Source organism: Dicentrarchus labrax, unplaced genomic scaffold (assembly GCF_905237075.1).
Source record: "Dicentrarchus labrax unplaced genomic scaffold, dlabrax2021, whole genome shotgun sequence".
NCBI classification, from domain to species: Eukaryota; Metazoa; Chordata; class Actinopteri; family Moronidae; genus Dicentrarchus; species Dicentrarchus labrax.
The window spans coordinates 20,428,685-20,446,824 of NW_026136706.1; the positions used below are offsets into that span (position 1 = coordinate 20,428,685).

At 42.0% G+C, this 18,140-nt stretch overlaps 1 protein-coding gene across 19 annotated transcripts in view; it reads left to right on the forward strand.

Annotated features, from left to right (window-relative positions):
- Positions 1-18,140, forward strand: part of mycbp2 (MYC binding protein 2) — a 62,425-nt gene that overhangs the window by 16,823 nt on the left and 27,462 nt on the right. For 15 of the 19 annotated variants that reach the window (XM_051404596.1, XM_051404599.1, XM_051404604.1 and 12 more), the window contains exons 10-46: positions 43-181; positions 402-478; positions 1,934-2,138; positions 2,231-2,395; positions 2,610-2,768; positions 2,894-3,098; positions 3,220-3,365; positions 3,820-3,930; positions 4,296-4,400; positions 6,512-6,631; positions 6,774-6,855; positions 7,203-7,320; positions 7,738-8,096; positions 8,259-8,431; positions 9,009-9,134; positions 9,398-9,525; positions 9,956-10,047; positions 10,181-10,315; positions 10,931-11,014; positions 11,119-11,215; positions 11,346-11,538; positions 11,885-12,159; positions 12,596-12,817; positions 12,980-13,171; positions 13,969-14,175; positions 14,291-14,428; positions 14,591-14,769; positions 14,853-14,995; positions 15,115-15,215; positions 15,300-15,518; positions 15,634-15,856; positions 16,338-16,456; positions 16,616-16,703; positions 16,855-16,904; positions 17,025-17,197; positions 17,400-17,544; positions 17,686-17,892. In XM_051404596.1, coding sequence (XP_051260556.1) covers positions 43-181; positions 402-478; positions 1,934-2,138; positions 2,231-2,395; positions 2,610-2,768; positions 2,894-3,098; positions 3,220-3,365; positions 3,820-3,930; positions 4,296-4,400; positions 6,512-6,631; positions 6,774-6,855; positions 7,203-7,320; positions 7,738-8,096; positions 8,259-8,431; positions 9,009-9,134; positions 9,398-9,525; positions 9,956-10,047; positions 10,181-10,315; positions 10,931-11,014; positions 11,119-11,215; positions 11,346-11,538; positions 11,885-12,159; positions 12,596-12,817; positions 12,980-13,171; positions 13,969-14,175; positions 14,291-14,428; positions 14,591-14,769; positions 14,853-14,995; positions 15,115-15,215; positions 15,300-15,518; positions 15,634-15,856; positions 16,338-16,456; positions 16,616-16,703; positions 16,855-16,904; positions 17,025-17,197; positions 17,400-17,544; positions 17,686-17,892 — 5,700 coding nt within the window. The remainder of the gene's footprint in view (positions 1-42; positions 182-401; positions 479-1,933; positions 2,139-2,230; positions 2,396-2,609; positions 2,769-2,893; positions 3,099-3,219; positions 3,366-3,819; positions 3,931-4,295; positions 4,401-6,511; positions 6,632-6,773; positions 6,856-7,202; positions 7,321-7,737; positions 8,097-8,258; positions 8,432-9,008; positions 9,135-9,397; positions 9,526-9,955; positions 10,048-10,180; positions 10,316-10,930; positions 11,015-11,118; positions 11,216-11,345; positions 11,539-11,884; positions 12,160-12,595; positions 12,818-12,979; positions 13,172-13,968; positions 14,176-14,290; positions 14,429-14,590; positions 14,770-14,852; positions 14,996-15,114; positions 15,216-15,299; positions 15,519-15,633; positions 15,857-16,337; positions 16,457-16,615; positions 16,704-16,854; positions 16,905-17,024; positions 17,198-17,399; positions 17,545-17,685; positions 17,893-18,140) is intronic. The other 4 variants (XM_051404597.1, XM_051404615.1, XM_051404600.1 and 1 more) reach the window with 3 other exon arrangements.

Genomic DNA, 18,140 nt, shown 5'->3' on the forward strand with positions numbered 1-18,140 from the left:
AAGCTAAACAGTGTTTTCTCCTGTTGGCCCTGACTCCTGCAGGATGGTTTTGTGGTACGGATCTATACTATGAGCTCAGACCCGGCCCTGCAGCAGGAACTGCAGCTGAAGCTGGCAAGGAAATGTCTCCACGCCTGCGGCATCTCTCTCTTTGACCTCGAGAAGGATCTGCACATCATCAGTAAGTGATCAAAAAATGCACTTAATATCTGTATGAGGCTGTGAGTAGTGATTTCATCTGCATACATACACCTGCTAAAGGCATTTCATATTGTATGTGTTGAAAAGATTGCAACGGTATCATAAATTGTTGAAAACACAAAGGAATATAAAAAAAAAAACCTGCTTCCCATTCTTGTCTCATTGTGTATCTGGATCCTAATGGTATGTTGTTCTCTCAGGCACAGGCTTTGATGAAGAGGCAGCATTGCTTGGAGCAGGCAGGGAGTTTGCTCTGATGAAAACTGCCTCGGGAAAGGTGAGAGTGAACATCTCCTCTGGTGGTGTGCTGAAAATGTTTAAGAAAAATGAAAGTTGGAACGGACTCAGCTGCAGAGCTGTAACAGCTTTTGTCTTGCTAATGACATGCCAGGCCCTTCAGAGGGTGAACCTGGGGGGGAAGCTCTAAATTAATTGTGTTTCGGCATGTGTTTTCTTCCCTCTATGTCACACTGGCCACATAAAGCCCATTGTACAAAATTAACATTCCTTGAGTTCATAACATCTGTATGTAGTTAGCTATATTCAGATTTTCCAAGGATCAGGCTGTACTAAAGCATAACAATAAGACACGTATTCTTGTTTTGGAGTATTTGGTGGCCCTCTAAGCTAAATTGTGTTACAGAACATACAGGAGTTGTAGTTTTGGATGTCTCATGGTCTATGTTTATTGTGCTCTGTACCAAACTACTGTTAGAAGTTATATACACCCTGAGCCTATAAAGTGATGTCCATGGTTAACTAACTGGAAGTGATTAGAGTATTTCACCCGGCTAAGCAGTAGCTCTGGCCTATAGTGTAATGTCCACTTTCAGGAAAATCCACTAGGGCCCACTGAAAGTGAAGCTTCGTTGTTTATGAACTTACAGTATGTAAGAATAGAAAAACAAACAGTATTATACTATAAATTTAAACGAAGGTAGAGTAAACACCATAGATATTATGTTTGCGTCTGTGTACAGTGGCTGTTGGAGGAATTGGCTCGGCAGACTACTTGACTCAGAGTTAGACTGCAGGGTCTATGTAATCGAAGAAAGCCGGCCCAATCACTATGAGGAAGCTGTGCTTTGTTGAAGTAGATTTTTTTACACTTTTTGTGACATGGTGTGTGTAAGATGAGAATGCTAACTATGTAGTTGGTTTGGGTGTGTGGAGGGTGTGGTTGTGTGTGTCTGCACTGTAGGTGTGGTGCTGTGTGCTTCTTTTGTAGATAGCAGTCCAGGGCAGTTGCCTGTTGCACTTTTCTGTGTCTGTGTAGAGGCCTAATCTCACAGCACACTTTATCTGCAGATTACCCTGACCCAGACTGGCTGGATGGGTAAAAATAGGAGCAGCTGACCTGTATCTTGGCTCAAAGTTCACTCATCACTTGGGCTGGACATTATGCCTGACATGTGATATTAGCAAAAGAGTCTAGGGTTTACAAGCTACTGGATTGTGTAATTTGGAAAGCGAATGTCAGATGATTCATAGTAAGAATGATCTCACCTCCCGCAGCAGCCTTTGATGTATCATCACAAGTTACCCCTTCTGTTTGAATTGTTAAAATAATATACACATGGACTAAGGCTAAGGAAAATTAACCCTAGCTAAGCTTTTGCCCTAAATTGGATATACTATAGATCCTTGACTCCTCAGAATTGTTTCTTATTCTTGATCTTTTTCTAATTTTTGCTATTTGTTTAATCTTCTTACCTCATCTTCCCCCTCACAGATTTACTACACAGGAAAATACCAGAGCCTGGGTATAAAGCAGGGTGGCCCATCAGCAGGAAAATGGGTGGAACTGCCCGTTACAAAGTCTCCCAAGATTGCTCAATTCTCAGTCGGGCATGATGGTTCTCATGCACTGCTCGTAGCAGAAGATGGAAGTGTGTTCTTTACAGGCTCTGCCAGCAAGGGAGAGGATGGAGAGTCCAGTAAGACAATTTATTCAACCTTAGTTAAACACAGAATCAAAGACCATTTCAGTTGAAGTTCTAAAGGTAAAGTCTGTTGTTTTCCTTTGCAGCCAAAAGTCGCAGACAGCCCAAGCCGTACAAGCCCAAGAAGATGATCAAATTAGAGACCAAGACAGCAGTGTATACAGCGTGTAACAATGGCAGCAGCAGCATTGTCACCAAGGATGGAGAGCTCTACATGTTTGGCAAAGATGCTATTTACAGTGACAGCACCTGTGAGTTAACTGGGACAGGGCTATTTCAGATTCTCAACTTCAGGGATCTTGTCTGATATATTTTAGTAGATTCTTGTCTGCGACTACATTGCTTTGATAAAGACAGGTTAAAGATTTTTTTTTAAGAATAAAACATTTATTTATCTATAAATATTTCTCTGTTAAAAGCCATCTTATTCACTTTTATCATAATCACTACTTTTTGCTTCCACAGGCCAGGTGACAGACCTGAAAGGTCACTTTGTAACTCAGGTTGCCATGGGTAAGGCCCATACATGTGTTCTGACCAAGAGTGGTGAAGTGTGGACATTTGGGGTGAATAACAAGGGCCAGTGTGGCAGAGACACTGGAGCCATGAGCCAGGCAGGGAAAGGTGAGCAGATGGACAAATACAGACAAACAACATACTGTATAACATACTGTATATTGTGTCTGACATATACTGACATTGCCTTTGTACTACACTCAGTCTAATAACTCTCCTGTGTGTTTTTCAAGCGTTTGGTGTAGAGAGCATGGCCACAGCCATGGATGAAGACCTGGAGGATGAGCTTGAAGAGAAGGAAGAGAAGAGCATGATGTGCCAACCAGGCATGCACAAGTGGAAGTTGGACCAGTGCATGGTCTGTACGGTGTGTGGAGACTGCACTGGCTATGGTGCCAGCTGTGTCAGCAGTGGGCGACCAGACAGAGTACCAGGAGGGTAAGAAGACACAAAACTGGAAGGGGTGAAGGTGGTCGTTAGAATATGACCAGGGAGATGATCTTTTTAACTATGTGAATACAACCTAAATATTGTGTCTGTGTATTTGTCCACCAACCAGTATCTGTGGCTGTGGTTCTGGGGAGTCTGGCTGCTCAGCGTGTGGCTGTTGCAAAGCTTGTGCCAGGGAGCTGGATGGTCAAGAGGCCAGACAGAGAGGCATCTTTGATGCTGTGAAGGAGATGATTCCTCTGGACCTGCTGCTAGGTATGCCAACTCATATCTTATATGACTTTATGTTTCCCCTATTTCCCACTGTCATTTGTACAATATTTACATCTCACCTGCATTACCACTCACAATGTTTATATTTCACTTAAAACCACAGTCTGATGAATCATATACCTGTTATCACTGTCTTGAGCCAGGATGTGTGCAAGCTATATGTACTTCTGATCTTTGCCAGCGCGCTGCTTATGCTACACTTGTCATACTGTCTGTTGCTTTTGCTTGGATGTAGTATTTCGCACACCTGTTGTTGCTCATTTTTTTGTTTTATTCTTGTGTGATGCAGAGTCATTGCTTTGCCATTACGTCTCTCCATCATTCATTGATGTGTGTCTTGTTTTGTTCTGCTCTGCTCCATCTTCCCTCCTCATCCTCTTCCTGCATCCTGCATCCTGTCTGGGCTGCCTGTACCTGGGGCCTTTTTTGTTTTCAGCTGTGCCTGTCCCTCCCCCTCCAGGAGTCAACATTGAGGAGCACATTCAGATCCGTCAGGAGGAGAAACGACAGAGGATCAACCGCCGGCACAGGCTGGAGGAGGGCAGAGGTATGGATCAGGGCTAAACAGACTGGGACTATGTTTATGGAAGCGCTGTGTGTGTTTGTTTTTTTTTGGCTTTATGAAGTTAAGATTTGTATGATAGAGAATCAAACACAGGCTCAGGGAGAGTGAGAAGGTGGGAGTGGAGGTTAATGAATAGGGCGAAGCTACAAACAGTATGTCCACCCCTTTTTAGTTTTGAATAATTTTCAGGTGCTGAGTGAGCTTGGGTGTTGGCCTTGGTGACTTCCCCCTTGCTTGTTTCTTAATTATTTTTCAGTGTGTGTGCATTGTTGTGGTGTAGTATTATCATGTGTTCTTTCCCATTTGTGAGCATTGTGCATGCATGTGAAAGTTTCTTTCTCCCCCAGGCCCCCTTGTTTTTCCTGGTCCCATTTTTATGAACCAGCGTGAGCAGGCCCTAGCCAGAATAAGACCCCTTCAGGCACTAAGGCATAAACGGGACAAGCACAAAGGTACTACGGTCTTCACTAACTCAACGGGTGCAGAGACACCCCTTTGACTCATCTGCCAATCTGGCTGTCCCGCCCACCTCCTCTCTCACTCTCTGACGGCAGGAGTCTTATGTCGTCACCAGGTCTCATGGTAACAACCAATGTAGCCTGTTGGCAAGAAGGACTCACTGTGACTCACAGTGGGGAAATGACTGTGAAGCCTTTATACCGGGTTAAAGACCAATCTCAACAGGCTGGTTTCCTTCTGAATCTGATTAATTTTATGTTGCATTAGTTATGTTAATACAGGAAATACTGATTTGGTCTGGTATGCTAATTCATTTTCTGGTTAAACAGTTCTAATCCTTTGAGTATTATGCATGCTCTGCCCACTGCTGTTGTTTAGACCTAAATAGAAATCAATGTCCCTGTCTAACTGGATTTACCATCAGTCCCATAGCAGCTGATTTGTCAGATTCTGGGTACAACTGCAGCATTACAAGCAGACCAAATGGCGAGCACTGGGTAGAGCAAGCTGAATGACAAGCTGACAAATATGACGCCGAAGTAGGGAAACAGGATTGTTAGTTTTAAAATGTTTGAGATGTGACGCATCTCGTGGAAATGGCTCACTCACAAACATCTAAATATCTATGAACTTGGCCTAACATTTAGCTTTTCAGGCCACTTGACCATAAGACAAGTGAGTGTATGTGTTTATTGTTTGGAATTCTTTAAAGGTAACTATTCAACCAATAAACAACTGATGAGTAAATTATTTTAGTAAAACCCACATTTATGATTAAGATCAACAACAGAACACAGTCAACATATTTGTGGTTTTGTGGTTTACTTGTTTTGTTTTGTCCACTGAATCTCAGCCCCACATTTTGTTTTTCCAAAGAAAACAAAATGCGGTTTTACAAACCATCTTTCCTTCCTCTCTAAAGTAACCACAAGGAGAACACATGTAGACACTTATAGCCTTCTGAACTCTTATTTGGAACAAAATATAGTTACTATAAAATGTCAACTAATTGACTGAACAAATATAAAAAAGAGCTGGTATTTCTGGCTATATTGTGCACATCTGCAGCTCTACATCTGCCTCTCTAAGCTGCTGTTGCTTCTTGCCGATAGGTGGTGCAGGTTGGAGTGGAACAGCAGGTCTGTAACTGCTGGAGGATGACAATGGCTTGGTCTAATGTTGGGGGCCTAGCATTCTTCCCTTTTTGGTGCTAGACATCCATTTAACAATTTGAAAACCTTCCTAATAGTTAAGAATAAGTGGCATGTTTTATTGATCCACTGTTATACGTGGAAACAATGACGCCACAGTGATTTCCTGCGATATTTCAGTTAAGAAATTGAGGCTGTTGTGGTTGAATAATTGTACTTTTGCAGAACCGTTCATTGTGGTTGATAAACAGTTGTAAGCTAGATTATTGGGGTACGAAGAGGAATGACTGCTCCAAATCCCCCCACTGACAACACTGGTGTTTCCCTCTGTGACCTCCCAGTAAACCCTTTAGTGTGCTTTAGATGTCATTAAGAACACTTCTGTTTTTTCACTGACACTGAGGGTCCATGAGCTCAACTTTCAACCCTCTCTTGTTTGGGCCATGTGAAGTTCAACTATTGAAAGCTGTTATCTCATCTGGCTGGCCTCAGTTACAGAGGTAAACCAAAATGAGCTGGTTCCTGGTCCAAAAAGGTATTGACAGTCATTATATTTACTGTAATGCATGGTTCTCTGTCCAACTTTTTCCACTCACACACCACAACTGTGACCTCTCATACAGGGCTCAGGGTAAACCAGATTTCCTTTTCCTCATTAAACACAGACAGATGTTAAAAAGAAAATCTAATTATTTGCTTAACAAACAATCTGTCCATCTGCAAAGGGACTGGTTGCCAAAAGCCTTTTCTGTTATAGAGGTGTTCCCTCGTTTCTATTTCTGCATGCTTTTCCCTTTTCTCCTTGTTTTCTTTTGAGTCCTATTTTCCCTCCAGCTCCGTTTTCCAGGACTGTGCAGAGCCATCCACCTCTGCGGTCTGAAGTTGCCACTAAACCTCACTCACTCTCAAAGTTCTCTACTCAGATGTGCTGACTTGAGTTGTTTGCCTTGTAGATGGTAGCAGTGAGCGTGGAGAGAAAGATGCCAGCAAAATCACCACCTACCCTCCAGGGGCAGTGAGATTTGACTGTGAGCTGCGAGCTGTGCAGGTCAGCTGCGGTTTTCATCACTCAGGTAGGTTAATTACCCTCATGACTCCTTCTGGGCCGGCAACAGCATTTTTTTAAAGAACTTTTTTAGAACTCTCTAAATAGAGTGGCTGACCTTGAAGTAACAACAGTGAGAAAATAACATTCACAATCATGTTGCTTTACAGTGGTGCTGATGGAGAATGGAGATGTCTACACCTTTGGTTATGGCCAACATGGGCAGCTCGGACATGGAGATGTCAACTCAAGGTACTGCTTCTGTTGACTTACATGTTTTGAATTTAGTGTGATGAATGTTCATACAGTATATACAGTAATGGTAACAGAAAAAACAGATAAATAAAATTCTACATTACTTGTAATTTTACAGACCAGGATGGGGTAACACAAGGTTTGTTGTTGTTAGACATGTGTTTAGGAAAGCTAGCCACTTGTTGTGGTTATTAGCAGCCAACATGTGTTAATTCAGCTCAATTGAGAAGTGTAAGTCCAGAGTCTCGTGTTGTCATTTTAAAGTACTTTTGTATTACAAATATAAATGAACAAACTGCACTCACATGGACACACAACCTAAACTAGATGTTTCTGCCTGCTAGGGGCTCTCCAACTCTGGTGCAGGCCCTTCCAGGTCCCAGTGTACAGGTGACAGCCGGCAGTAACCACACAGCGGTTCTCCTCGTGGATGGGCAGGTCTTTACGTTTGGCAGCTTCTCGGTAAGAAAAACATTGTCCCTGACACACTGTCTAGTCTGAAACATAATTTTTTACACACAGTAATGATGGCAGTACGTTAAAGGACCAGTGTGTTGGATTTAGTGGCATCTAGTGGTGAAGTTGCAGATTGCAACTAACTGAACACCGCTCACTCGTATTTAAAAACTTGGGAATGAGATTGGGCTGTGAAGATAAAAAAGGCTCATTCTAAGGTAACAAAAAAGCAACGATTCTTATATTCAGGTGATTAAACACTAATGAAAACATACCTAAGAATATTATATTCCATTTCTGCTAATAGATCCTCCTAAATGCAACACACTAGACCTTTTAAACATTCATTGCTTTACACCTGTTTTGATACAATTGACCATAAACTGCTATAGAGAGTGACTATAATGTCTCCTTGTTTTTCAGAAAGGGCAGCTGGGCCGGCCCATCCTAGACATGCCCTACTGGAATGCCAAGCCATCTCCCATGCCCAACATTGGTGCCAAATATGGACGAAAGGCTACCTGGATTGGTGCCAGTGGAGACCAGACGTTCCTGCGGATCGATGAGGCTCTTATCAATTCCCATGTCCTAGCCACTTCAGAAATCTTTGCCAGCAAACACATTATTGGCCTTGTGCCCTCCTCTGTGTCTGAGCCACCTCCATTTAAATGCTTGCTTATCAACAAAATGGATGGAAGCTGCAGGACCTTCAATGACTCTGAGCAGGAGGACCTGCAGGGTTTTGGCTTGTGTCTGGACCCTGTGTATGACGTCATATGGAGGTCAGTCCAAGCACTATACAGAGCAATAAAAAGCACACATTTAGGTTAATTTCGGTTAACGTTTATGTGCCATTTTGTGTACTACATATCCCAAATTTTAGGATTTAGCAGTTAAGATTAACCCCTTCCATGTGTTATTCTTGTGGCCCTCTGTGCTTATAGGTTCTTGCCAATCTCAAGAGAGATGTTGTGCTACAATGCAGTGATAGCTGATGCCAGGATGCCCTCTGCTACAGATCTACAGGCTCGCTGTAGCATCCTTAGCCCAGAGCTTGCCTTGCCCTCAGGATCACATGCCACCACTACTCGCTCTCACGGAGCCCTACACATCCTTGGTAATCCTCTGCACCAGCCATTCAGCAAAGTGTCTTCGGTCATATGAATCTTTTATGAATGTCTTAGTGTCTCATGAATATATAGATGAATGCTACAACACAAATGATGATGGACAATGTGGACATCTGTGTTTCTTCACATCAGATGTTACCAGAGTCTAAATCCCACTCCTCTTATCTGGCTATAATGTATTCAATGTAGCTCCCATATTTTTAATGTCAGGAGCCTTTAATTTAATCAGCGGTAGCTCATTATTCAGAGCCCTTTCCGAACGATTTTTAATTTTAAAACTTGTGTATTGTATTTTGCTTTGTTATTGTTATTGTTGATATTATAGTGATATTATGGTTTTCTTATAATGATTATAATGATTCCTATCTTCCTTCTTGGGATCCACAGATTTAGTGATGTGCTTTCAGTTCTTTTTCAATTCTTGGGAAAATTGATTTGAGAGACAAATTTGCTTATAGTTCATAGCCAAACATATGATTAAGTGTTTGCAGGAATCTTTAGGTTATGTATTTATGTTGGTCATCAGTCAATGTTAAGAGGAGATATCCTGGGTTGTCTACTTAGGTTGCCTGGATACTCTGGCAGCCATGCAGGAGTTAAAGATGGGTGTAGCCAGCGCAGAGGAAGAAACCCAGGCAGTGATGAAGGTCTACTCCAAGGAGGACTACAGTGTGGTGAACCGCTTTGAGAGTAAGTAGGTTCTTTGTACAGGATAAATGGTAAATGATGTATGAACTTAATGGAGATAAATTTGGCTTTTATGTGTTTTGGATTGATGTTGTGATTATATCAAGTGTTAAGATTTTACCTTTTAGGTCAAATATGTGAAACATAAATATTCAGTCAAGATCAGTTTAACATTCTCTTTAGTAAAGGACCAAAGGGGTTTAAAGTGGATAAACAACTTCTGTTTACCTTGCACAGCTGTATTGATCCCATGTGTGATGTTGTAGGTCATGGTGGTGGTTGGGGCTACTCAGCCCACTCTGTGGAGGCCATCCGCTTCTGTGCTGATGCAGACATCCTGCTGGGTGGGCTGGGCCTTTTCGGGGGACGAGGGGAGTACACTGCCAAGATCAAGGTAAGCCATCCTGTGACACTTTTTTTTCTTTAGCCATTTATTCAATGTTTATTTCATGCATTTGTTTTGTCACAGCTGTTATTTTAAAATTCACTTGTTTTGTGCCAAGGACTGACACTTAATCCATAGCGTGTGCTGCTGCAAATTGTCTACACAGTTACACTGAGTTGTCAGTTTGAATATTACTCAATTTTCTGCAAGTTTTACAAAAATATTTCACGCAAAAAATTGCAGAGCTAGTAAAAATACAGCAAAAAATGAAGTTCTGTGACCATAATCAATGCCAAGCTTGAATGATTGCATTGTAATACATAACCTTCCTAAAATAGTAAGTAATAATAAGTACCACTAGAGGGTAATACGCTCAATGGATTACGAGGAATCCTTACAGGTGTTTACAGTATTTTAACCCAGTTCTGTTGTCGTGCAGCTTTTTGAGCTGGGACCTGATGGGGGTGACCATGAGACAGACGGTGATCTGCTGGCTGAGACTGATGTACTGGCCTATGATTGTGCTGCCAGGTAACGTTTACGAATTGCTTATGTTCCCTTTGTTCTCACAACTATTAGTTCTAAACAAGTTATGAATTTACATGATCTCATCCATTTTTGATAGCTATTAATGTTGCTGTCTTTTGTATTTTTCTACTTATAGGGAGAAATATGCGATGATGTTTGACGAGCCGGTGCTGCTGCAGCTAGGCTGGTGGTATGTGGCTTGGGCCCGAGTGTCTGGTCCTAGCAGTGACTGTGGCTCACATGGACAGGCTACCATTACTACTGATGATGGGTAAAACTGATTTCACAACATACATCAGTGGTTCCCAACCTTGGGGTCGGGACCCCCCACTATGTGTGTCGCCAAAGCTTCACAGGGGAGTCGTGAGGCCTTCTTGACTTTCAGGCATGCTGCAAAACCTATACACAGTTGGCCTATATCTTAGCATTTGGTTCACTTGTATGAAGAAAAGTAAATGTAAAGTAAATTGTCTAACAGAACAATGGCCAAGTGTCAGGGACAGAAAACACTGAATTCGTCAAAAAAGCAGCTTATTCAATATGTTTTCAAAAAAATACAAAATAAAACTCCTCAAAATATGTCCAAATCACTGTTTTTACACAAACTTACTTTACGTTACTGAGTTCATTATTTGGTTTAACTGTACAGTTTTTAATACAGCATGAAATATCTATAAAATGTCACTTGGGTCATCAGTTTAATAGAATAGGGATCCGTTAAGGAAAAAGGTTGGGAACCACTGATATACATAATACTTGTGCATTTATAAAAGAGTACGTCTTACAAATTTTCCATATTTATCATTTGGTCACATTTTATGCTATATAATGTTTGAATTTGAATATTGATAACAGCCCTTTTAATTTGTTTTGTTTGTCCCTTTAGTGTGGTGTTTCAGTTCAAAAGCTCTAAGAAGTCAAACAACGGTACAGATGTTAATGCGGGTCAAATACCTCAGCTGCTTTACAGGCAAGTAAAATTCATTACATTTTGTGAACAGTGACGTAAGCTTATTTCATCTATATGCTTGTCAAGTAAATTATTTTAATTGCTTTTTTGTAATTTACCATTAGGCTTCCTTCAAATGATGGCAATGCATCTAAAGGGAAACAACAGACCAGTGAACCAGTCCATATCCTTAAACGCTCATTCGCTCGTACAGTGTCAGTGGTGAGTATTGTCTCTTGTGATACTTTAATAGTGTTTTACCTTCTCTCTGTTTCTACCTACCTAAGTGCCTTGACAGGTTTTTTTTTTTTTACAGCACTGTGTGTGACTTTCTTTCTATGTCTCTTTGTAGGAGTGTTTTGAGTCTCTGCTGAGTATCCTTCACTGGAGCTGGACCACTTTGGTTTTGGGTGTGGAGGAGCTGCGAGGGCTGAAGGGCTTCCAGTACACGGCCACCCTGCTGGACCTGGAGAGACTTCGCTTTGTTGGCACGTGCTGCCTCCGCCTACTCAGAGTCTACATCTGTGAGATCTTCCCCATCGCTGGTAAGAGCACAGAGATATTAACAACATTTCATCTATGGCAATATAATGGCTTGTTCTCCGCAAAAAGAAAACCAAAGTGCTGCTGCTTTTAAACTTATGGTGTATATTATATGACTTAAAAAGAATCAGTGACCTTACAATCATTTTAGAATGAAATACTGCGTGTGTCATTTAACACTTGTATATCTGTGGCCTAGAAATATTTAAAAACCTTCAAATACAGAATCGATTGTGTTTATATTTCACAGGTATAGAATAGTGAGCACCATAAAGTTTGTATTTCAGAATGTAGCTTCTGATAAGATCTCACATTGTTTTCTTTTCATATCCCTTGTTTGATTTCTAGCCAGCACCAAAGCTGTGGTGGAGGAGTCGAGCAAGCTGGCAGAGTGCGTGGGAAAGACACGCAGCCTGTTGAAGAAGATCCTGTCAGAAGGCATGGACAACTGCCTGACCAAACTGGACAATGACCCCCAAGGCTACTTGTCTCAGCCTTTAACCCTGCTGGAAGCTGTTCTGCAGGAGTGCCACAACACTTTCACTGCCTGCTTCCACTCATTCTACCCGACCCCAGCTCTGCAGTGGGCCTGCCTCTGTGACCTGCTCAACTGCCTAGACCAGGTCAGAGATGGTAGACCATGTCGTTGTACTGCAGGCAGAGTTTTTAATAGGACTGAATCTAGCTTTTCAGTAGCAATTAATCTATTGTTTTTTTCCCTGATTCATCAATAGTGTAGTGTACTTTACTGTATAAAATGTCACCATCACAAGATCTCAAAGCTCATTGCTTGATTTTCAATTTACAATAATAGTAACAAGTGAATGTTTGGCATTTTTCCTGATGATTGACTTGAGCAATAATTATCATAATGGTTGACGATTAAATCCTGTCAGTCACATTATCGACCAATTTCTTTACGTTATAAAGATTGTCAAAGCTGTTACATCCAGTAAAAATTTCAGATATTGAGCTACACACCAAAGTTTAAAAACAAAAAACAAAACAAAATTGTGAAAGATAATTCATTAATTCATTCTTGTCCTCCCTGATTTTTAGGACATTGCTGAGGCCAACTTTCGCACATCCAGTAGCCGTCTGCTGGCGGCCGTAATGTCAGCCCTTTGCAACACCTCAGTCAAGTTGACATCCATCCTGCCCATCGCATACGACGGAGAAGTGCTATTGCGTTCACTCGTCAAACAAGTCAGCACAGAGAATGACTCTGCCCTCGCTCACCGCTTCCCCCTCCTGGTGGCCCATATGGAGAAACTAAGCCATGTGAGTTATTGCATGTCATATACTGTACATCAGCTGTCCTCACTTCAAAATGGTGTATATGGGTGCAGTTTGATCATTACCAAATCCTTTTCTCATAAATATACCTCAAATACAAAACAGAACAGTAATATTATATTTTTTCTAATCTTTTACCTGTGTTAGACGGAGGAGAACCTGATGGGCATGACCAGTTTCCGGGAGGTACTGGAGAAGATGTTGGTGATTGTGGTGCTGCCAGTGAGGAAGAGTTTGAGGAAAGAGGTGGAGCTGTTCTCTCCACACCTGGTCTCCAACACCTGTGGTCTGCTAGCCTCCATTGTCTCTGAGCTCACTGCCTCTGCCCTAGGCTCCGAGGTAACTTAACTCAATACTAACATGCGTCCACACAAACACACACTAATGTAGGGCCACAGGGCTTAGATTTGGCAAACATTTACCCATGTAAAGTGATGACTTTTGCTTGGAACAAGTTTAGGCTACAGAAATCGGGGAATTTTCTGTATTGTTTTTTTTATGGTATGCTGAGTCATTTAGTGGGTGGGACAGTTATCTGTCACTCACCCTCTCTCACACTCTTCATTTAATTATCGTCACTGTCTCTGTTTACAAGCATACCCGTGTAATGCAGACAGGATTCCTAAGCTCTTGTTGCCATAGTGACCGTCACTGGACGGCAGCCCTCGACACCACTATTTTTTTCCCCAGTCTGTTGTCAGGGAAACAACTCTTCCTCCCCAGAGCACCTGGATAGGTCCCTCTGCAGTTGTGTCTGGCTCTCTGTAGACAGCAGGCTGACTTAAATAGTAACAGTTTGTATTATTTAACACACGCCAAACAGAAGAGAGATGTTTTTATTTCAGACATTTTTTTCAGTTTGTGTCTTTTAGAGACATATTGCTACCTTCATATTTACATGATATTCATTACTTGTACAACAATATTTGAAATTAACTGCTATGTTTATTCTTTGTTCTCAATATTGCCTTTCTTCTTCTTTTCTTTCTTTCTTTATTGTTTACTAATATTTGCCATAAAACTTTTAGGTATTTCCCGTCAAATGCTTTCACTCAGCCCAATGTGGTTATGCCTATTGCATTGTTTGATTGTTTGATATGTTTGGCTACATCTCCTATTGTGTCCTTGCTTATTAGGTTGATGGGCTGAACTCGCTCCACTCAGTGAAAGCATCTCCGAACCGTTTTACCAAAACAAGCCAGGGCCGTAGTTGGAACACAGGCAATGGCTCTCCAGACGCCATCTGTTTGACAGTGGACAAGCCAGGCGTTGTGCTAGTGGGCGTCTGTGTCTACGGAGGAGGGGGCATCCATGAGTATGAACTAGAGGTGCTGGCTGATGACGTAAGTGATCAGAAATAATTTTCAGATTATATTTTATTATCTTTTATGTGCTTTTGGTGTAGCTTGACTATTTGTGAACTTTTTTTTTACAACTTTTGTCCCCTCCTTCCTTCAGGCGCAGACAGAGCACCCAGGGGACTCGGCACATTCTCACAGGTGGACATCCTTAGAGCTGGTCAAGGGCACTTACAGCACTGATGATTCTCCCAGTGATATTGCTGAGATTCGCCTGGACAAGGCTGTGCCACTCAAGGTACACAGGATCTCAAGATAATAATGCATGCGTATGATTTGCTGTTGAGATACAAATGCTAGGACGTACATGTGACATGCTGTAACTATTTTTAAACATTATACAACTGCGTGCTTGTTTTTAAATTGTATATTGTTTCACTGATGAGTCTCCCTTTTGCAGGAGGGGGTAAAGTATGCTGTTCGATTGCGAAACTACGGCAGCCGGACAGCTAATGGGGATGGAGGTATGACCACAGTGCAGTGCTCTGATGGGGTGTCCTTCACCTTCAGCACCTGCAGCTTGAGTAGCAACGGGACCAACCAGACCAGAGGACAGATCCCACAAATTCTCTACTACAGGTAAACACAAAGGCAGCATTTTGTAATATCCCATCTCCGAAGTACTTCTTTTTTTCTGACTTGAATTTTTCTTGTGGTTGAAGGAGTGAGTATGATGGGGACCTCCAGTCTCAGCTGCTGAGCAAAGCCAATGAGGAGGACAAGAACTGTAGCAGAGCTCTGTCTGTGGTCAGTGCTGTGGTCAGAGCTGCAAAGGACCTGCTTCACAGAGCTTTTGCCGTCGATGGTAAGCACAACAAACTTGCACCTGTATCATTTGTAATTGATATAGAGCTACTTTTATTGAATTTAGATCACAGGTGATCGCCGTTCTTCCGTTTAACTTATGTCCTTTATTTTCTCCAGTGGATGATATTCCTGAGCTGTTAAGTTCCTCCAGCCTGTTCTCCATGCTTCTACCACTTATCCTGGCCTACATTGGTCCTGTGGCTGCGTCTGTGCCTAAGGTAAGAGGTTAAAACCTTTATCTTGACTCAGTTGTCTCTCCCTAACGTACCATTGTCGTAACATTCCTCCTTTTCCTCATCTAGGCTGCTGTTGAGGTCTTTGGACTTGTTCAGGAACTGTTACCTGCTGTCTCTGCCCTCAATCAAAAATATGCCCCACCCACCTTCAATCCCAACCAATCAACAGACAGCACGACTGGCAACCAGCCTGAGCAGGGCTTGTCAGCTTGTACCACCTCAAACCACTACTCAGTGATTGAGAGTGACCACCCTTACAAACAAGCTGGTGTCACGCAATACAGGGTAAGATGTCCTATGGCATGCTGACTGCTTAGAAAGTAACTTGCATCTGAAAAAGTCAGGGACACAAAGAGCATTCCAGTCTAAACTAATCTTGTTCTGTTTCACCTTGCTTCAGGTATCATTCCCAGACTGTGTCCGCTGGACCACTATTGAGTTTGATCCACAGTGTGGCACTGCACAGCCAGAGGATGTACTGCGCCTGCTCATCCCCAGCCGTACCCTCCACCTGTCCAGCCTGGGGGGCAAACCTTTAATCCATGATACCATCAACACCTGGACTGAGCTCAAGAAGTTCTCGGGCTCCACGGGCTGGCCAACCACCGTCCTAGTGCTGCCAGGTAAAAGAGGCAGAGCGGTTGAACATTCATCAAAAGTTATGAATTAGAGCTTTATGAGTTTTGATAGTAACAGAATTGCCATAAATACCAAAGTTCCAACAGGCATGATAACTCATTTACAAATTTCTATACATGATTTTATACAAATTAACAGTAAAATAAATAACCATAGCCTGTAAGGCAGTAGCATTTCCTCTTAGGCTCTATAGTACTCTTAAGTTCATAGTGAAATGTATAGTATGATGTAGCATCAATAAGGAGTGATTAAGCACCGTTCTAAACACAACAGTTATTCTTGCAACCCAGTTGTAGTTCATTGAGTTTAATTGTTCTCATATGTGCTTTAATCTCTTTAATCATGCTTCACTGAGCCACCTGCCACAGCAAGCAGTCATTCGTTTACCAGTGATTACCCACACAACTGCCCACCTGTCTCTCTTTTCATTTTTTTTTTTTTTTTTTCTGTCCTCTCTACTTTCAGGAAATGAAGTTCTGTTCTCACTGGAAACAGCCTCCGACTACGTCAAAGATGAGAAGGCTTGTTTTTATGGCTTCAAGTGTGTGGCTGTGGGATATGAGTTCAACCCTGGTCCTGATGAGGTACAGACATGCTTGTATATTCCTCTGTCAGTTATGAAGTAGGCTGGCCTTCCATCTTTTTGTACAATGGGTGTTTGTGTCTGTAAAATGTTTGTGCATCGGTTCAGACAGAAAAATTTTGAATGTATACAATACCTTTCTGACTTATGGACATTTCAGGGTACCATCCTGCTGGAGAAAGAGTTAGCCTACCTGGGCAGTGTGTGTGCTGCAGCTCTGATGAAGAAAGATCTGGCCCTCCCTATAGGTATGGGGAATTTACTATTGCTGTTCAATAACCTGTGACTGCTGGGAGCCAATTCATATTGTATAACCTCTTTGAGTAAATCATATATCTGTTATTCTATCTATAATATTCTATATATTTATTCTATTCTATGTAATTTTTTTAATTTGAGGTAATGAATTGGAGGAGGATCTTGAGATTCTTGAGGAAGCCTCTCTTCAGGTGAGTCATTTCTTAATCTCAGAGACGTTCTTTCAGACTTATTGTGGTCTCACTAAAATGATTTTACACCTCCTCAACACTCTTCCTTCCTTGATTCTTATTACCTTTGACCTTCACCAGGTGTGCAAGACCCACTCAGGGATTCTGGGGAAGGGTCTGGCCTTGTCTCACTCCCCCACCATCTTGGAGGCCCTGGAGGGAAATCTGCCGCTGCACCTCCAAACCAATGAGCACTCTTTCCTTGAGGACTTCATCACCTGTGTACAGAACTCAAGTGGAGGACGTCTGGCCAGGTAAATGTTTGTAAAGGCAGCCAGCCTGCACTGTCTAGTTAGATAGCAAAAAAAAAAGTTAGCAAAATATGTATTTTCTATTTTGAAATATGTGTTGGTTGTAAATGGATATTAGCTTTACCCTTGCAATTAAAGATTCCTTCATTACAAATAATTAATGTATTACCCTGTCTCTCTCCCATTTGTCCTTTTTTCCATCCAGGTGGTTGCAGCCAGATTCTTATGCAGACCCCCAGAAAACATCTCTGATCCTGAACAAAGATGATATACGCTGTGGATGGCCGGCTACCGTGGTCGTACAAACCAAAGACCAGTATGGAGATGTGGTGCATGTTCCTAACATGAAGGTCAGGATGATTGGTTTGGCTTTTGTGCTTCCAAGAGAAAAATATTTGAAAGAATTCCGACAGACAGAATAATTCTCACTGCAGTGACAAATCTACAAAATAGTTGACGTGACTTGTGTTTGCTATCTCTTAAATGTCCAGGTGGAGGTGAAGGCCGTTCCTGTTTCACAGAAGAAGTCAATGCAGCCTGAAAATGTGAAGAAGCTGCAGCGGCTACCTGGAAGCTCTTCACCTTCGTCTTCTGGCCCCGACTTAACCTTTGGAGGTTTGCCAATGCCCAAGCTGGAGGCCACGTACGAGCCCATGATTGTGAAAGAGGCCCGATACATTGCTATTACCATGATGAAGGTCAGCCTCATGTAACTGGCTCAGAAATCACTCACAAACTCACTTGTTTACATTTAAAAGGTTGCAGATGCTCCACAAGGGGGAGCTGTTATGAGATCCGTTGTCTGCATGCCAACCTGTGGCCCCTATAGGAAATACAAGTAATAGCAGTTTAGATGGTGTAGACGATAAGGTAAAGTAGAATGATTTGAATTTCTCAGGAAAAGACAAATATAAGAGTAAATTGTTAAATAAAGACATGGAGATCA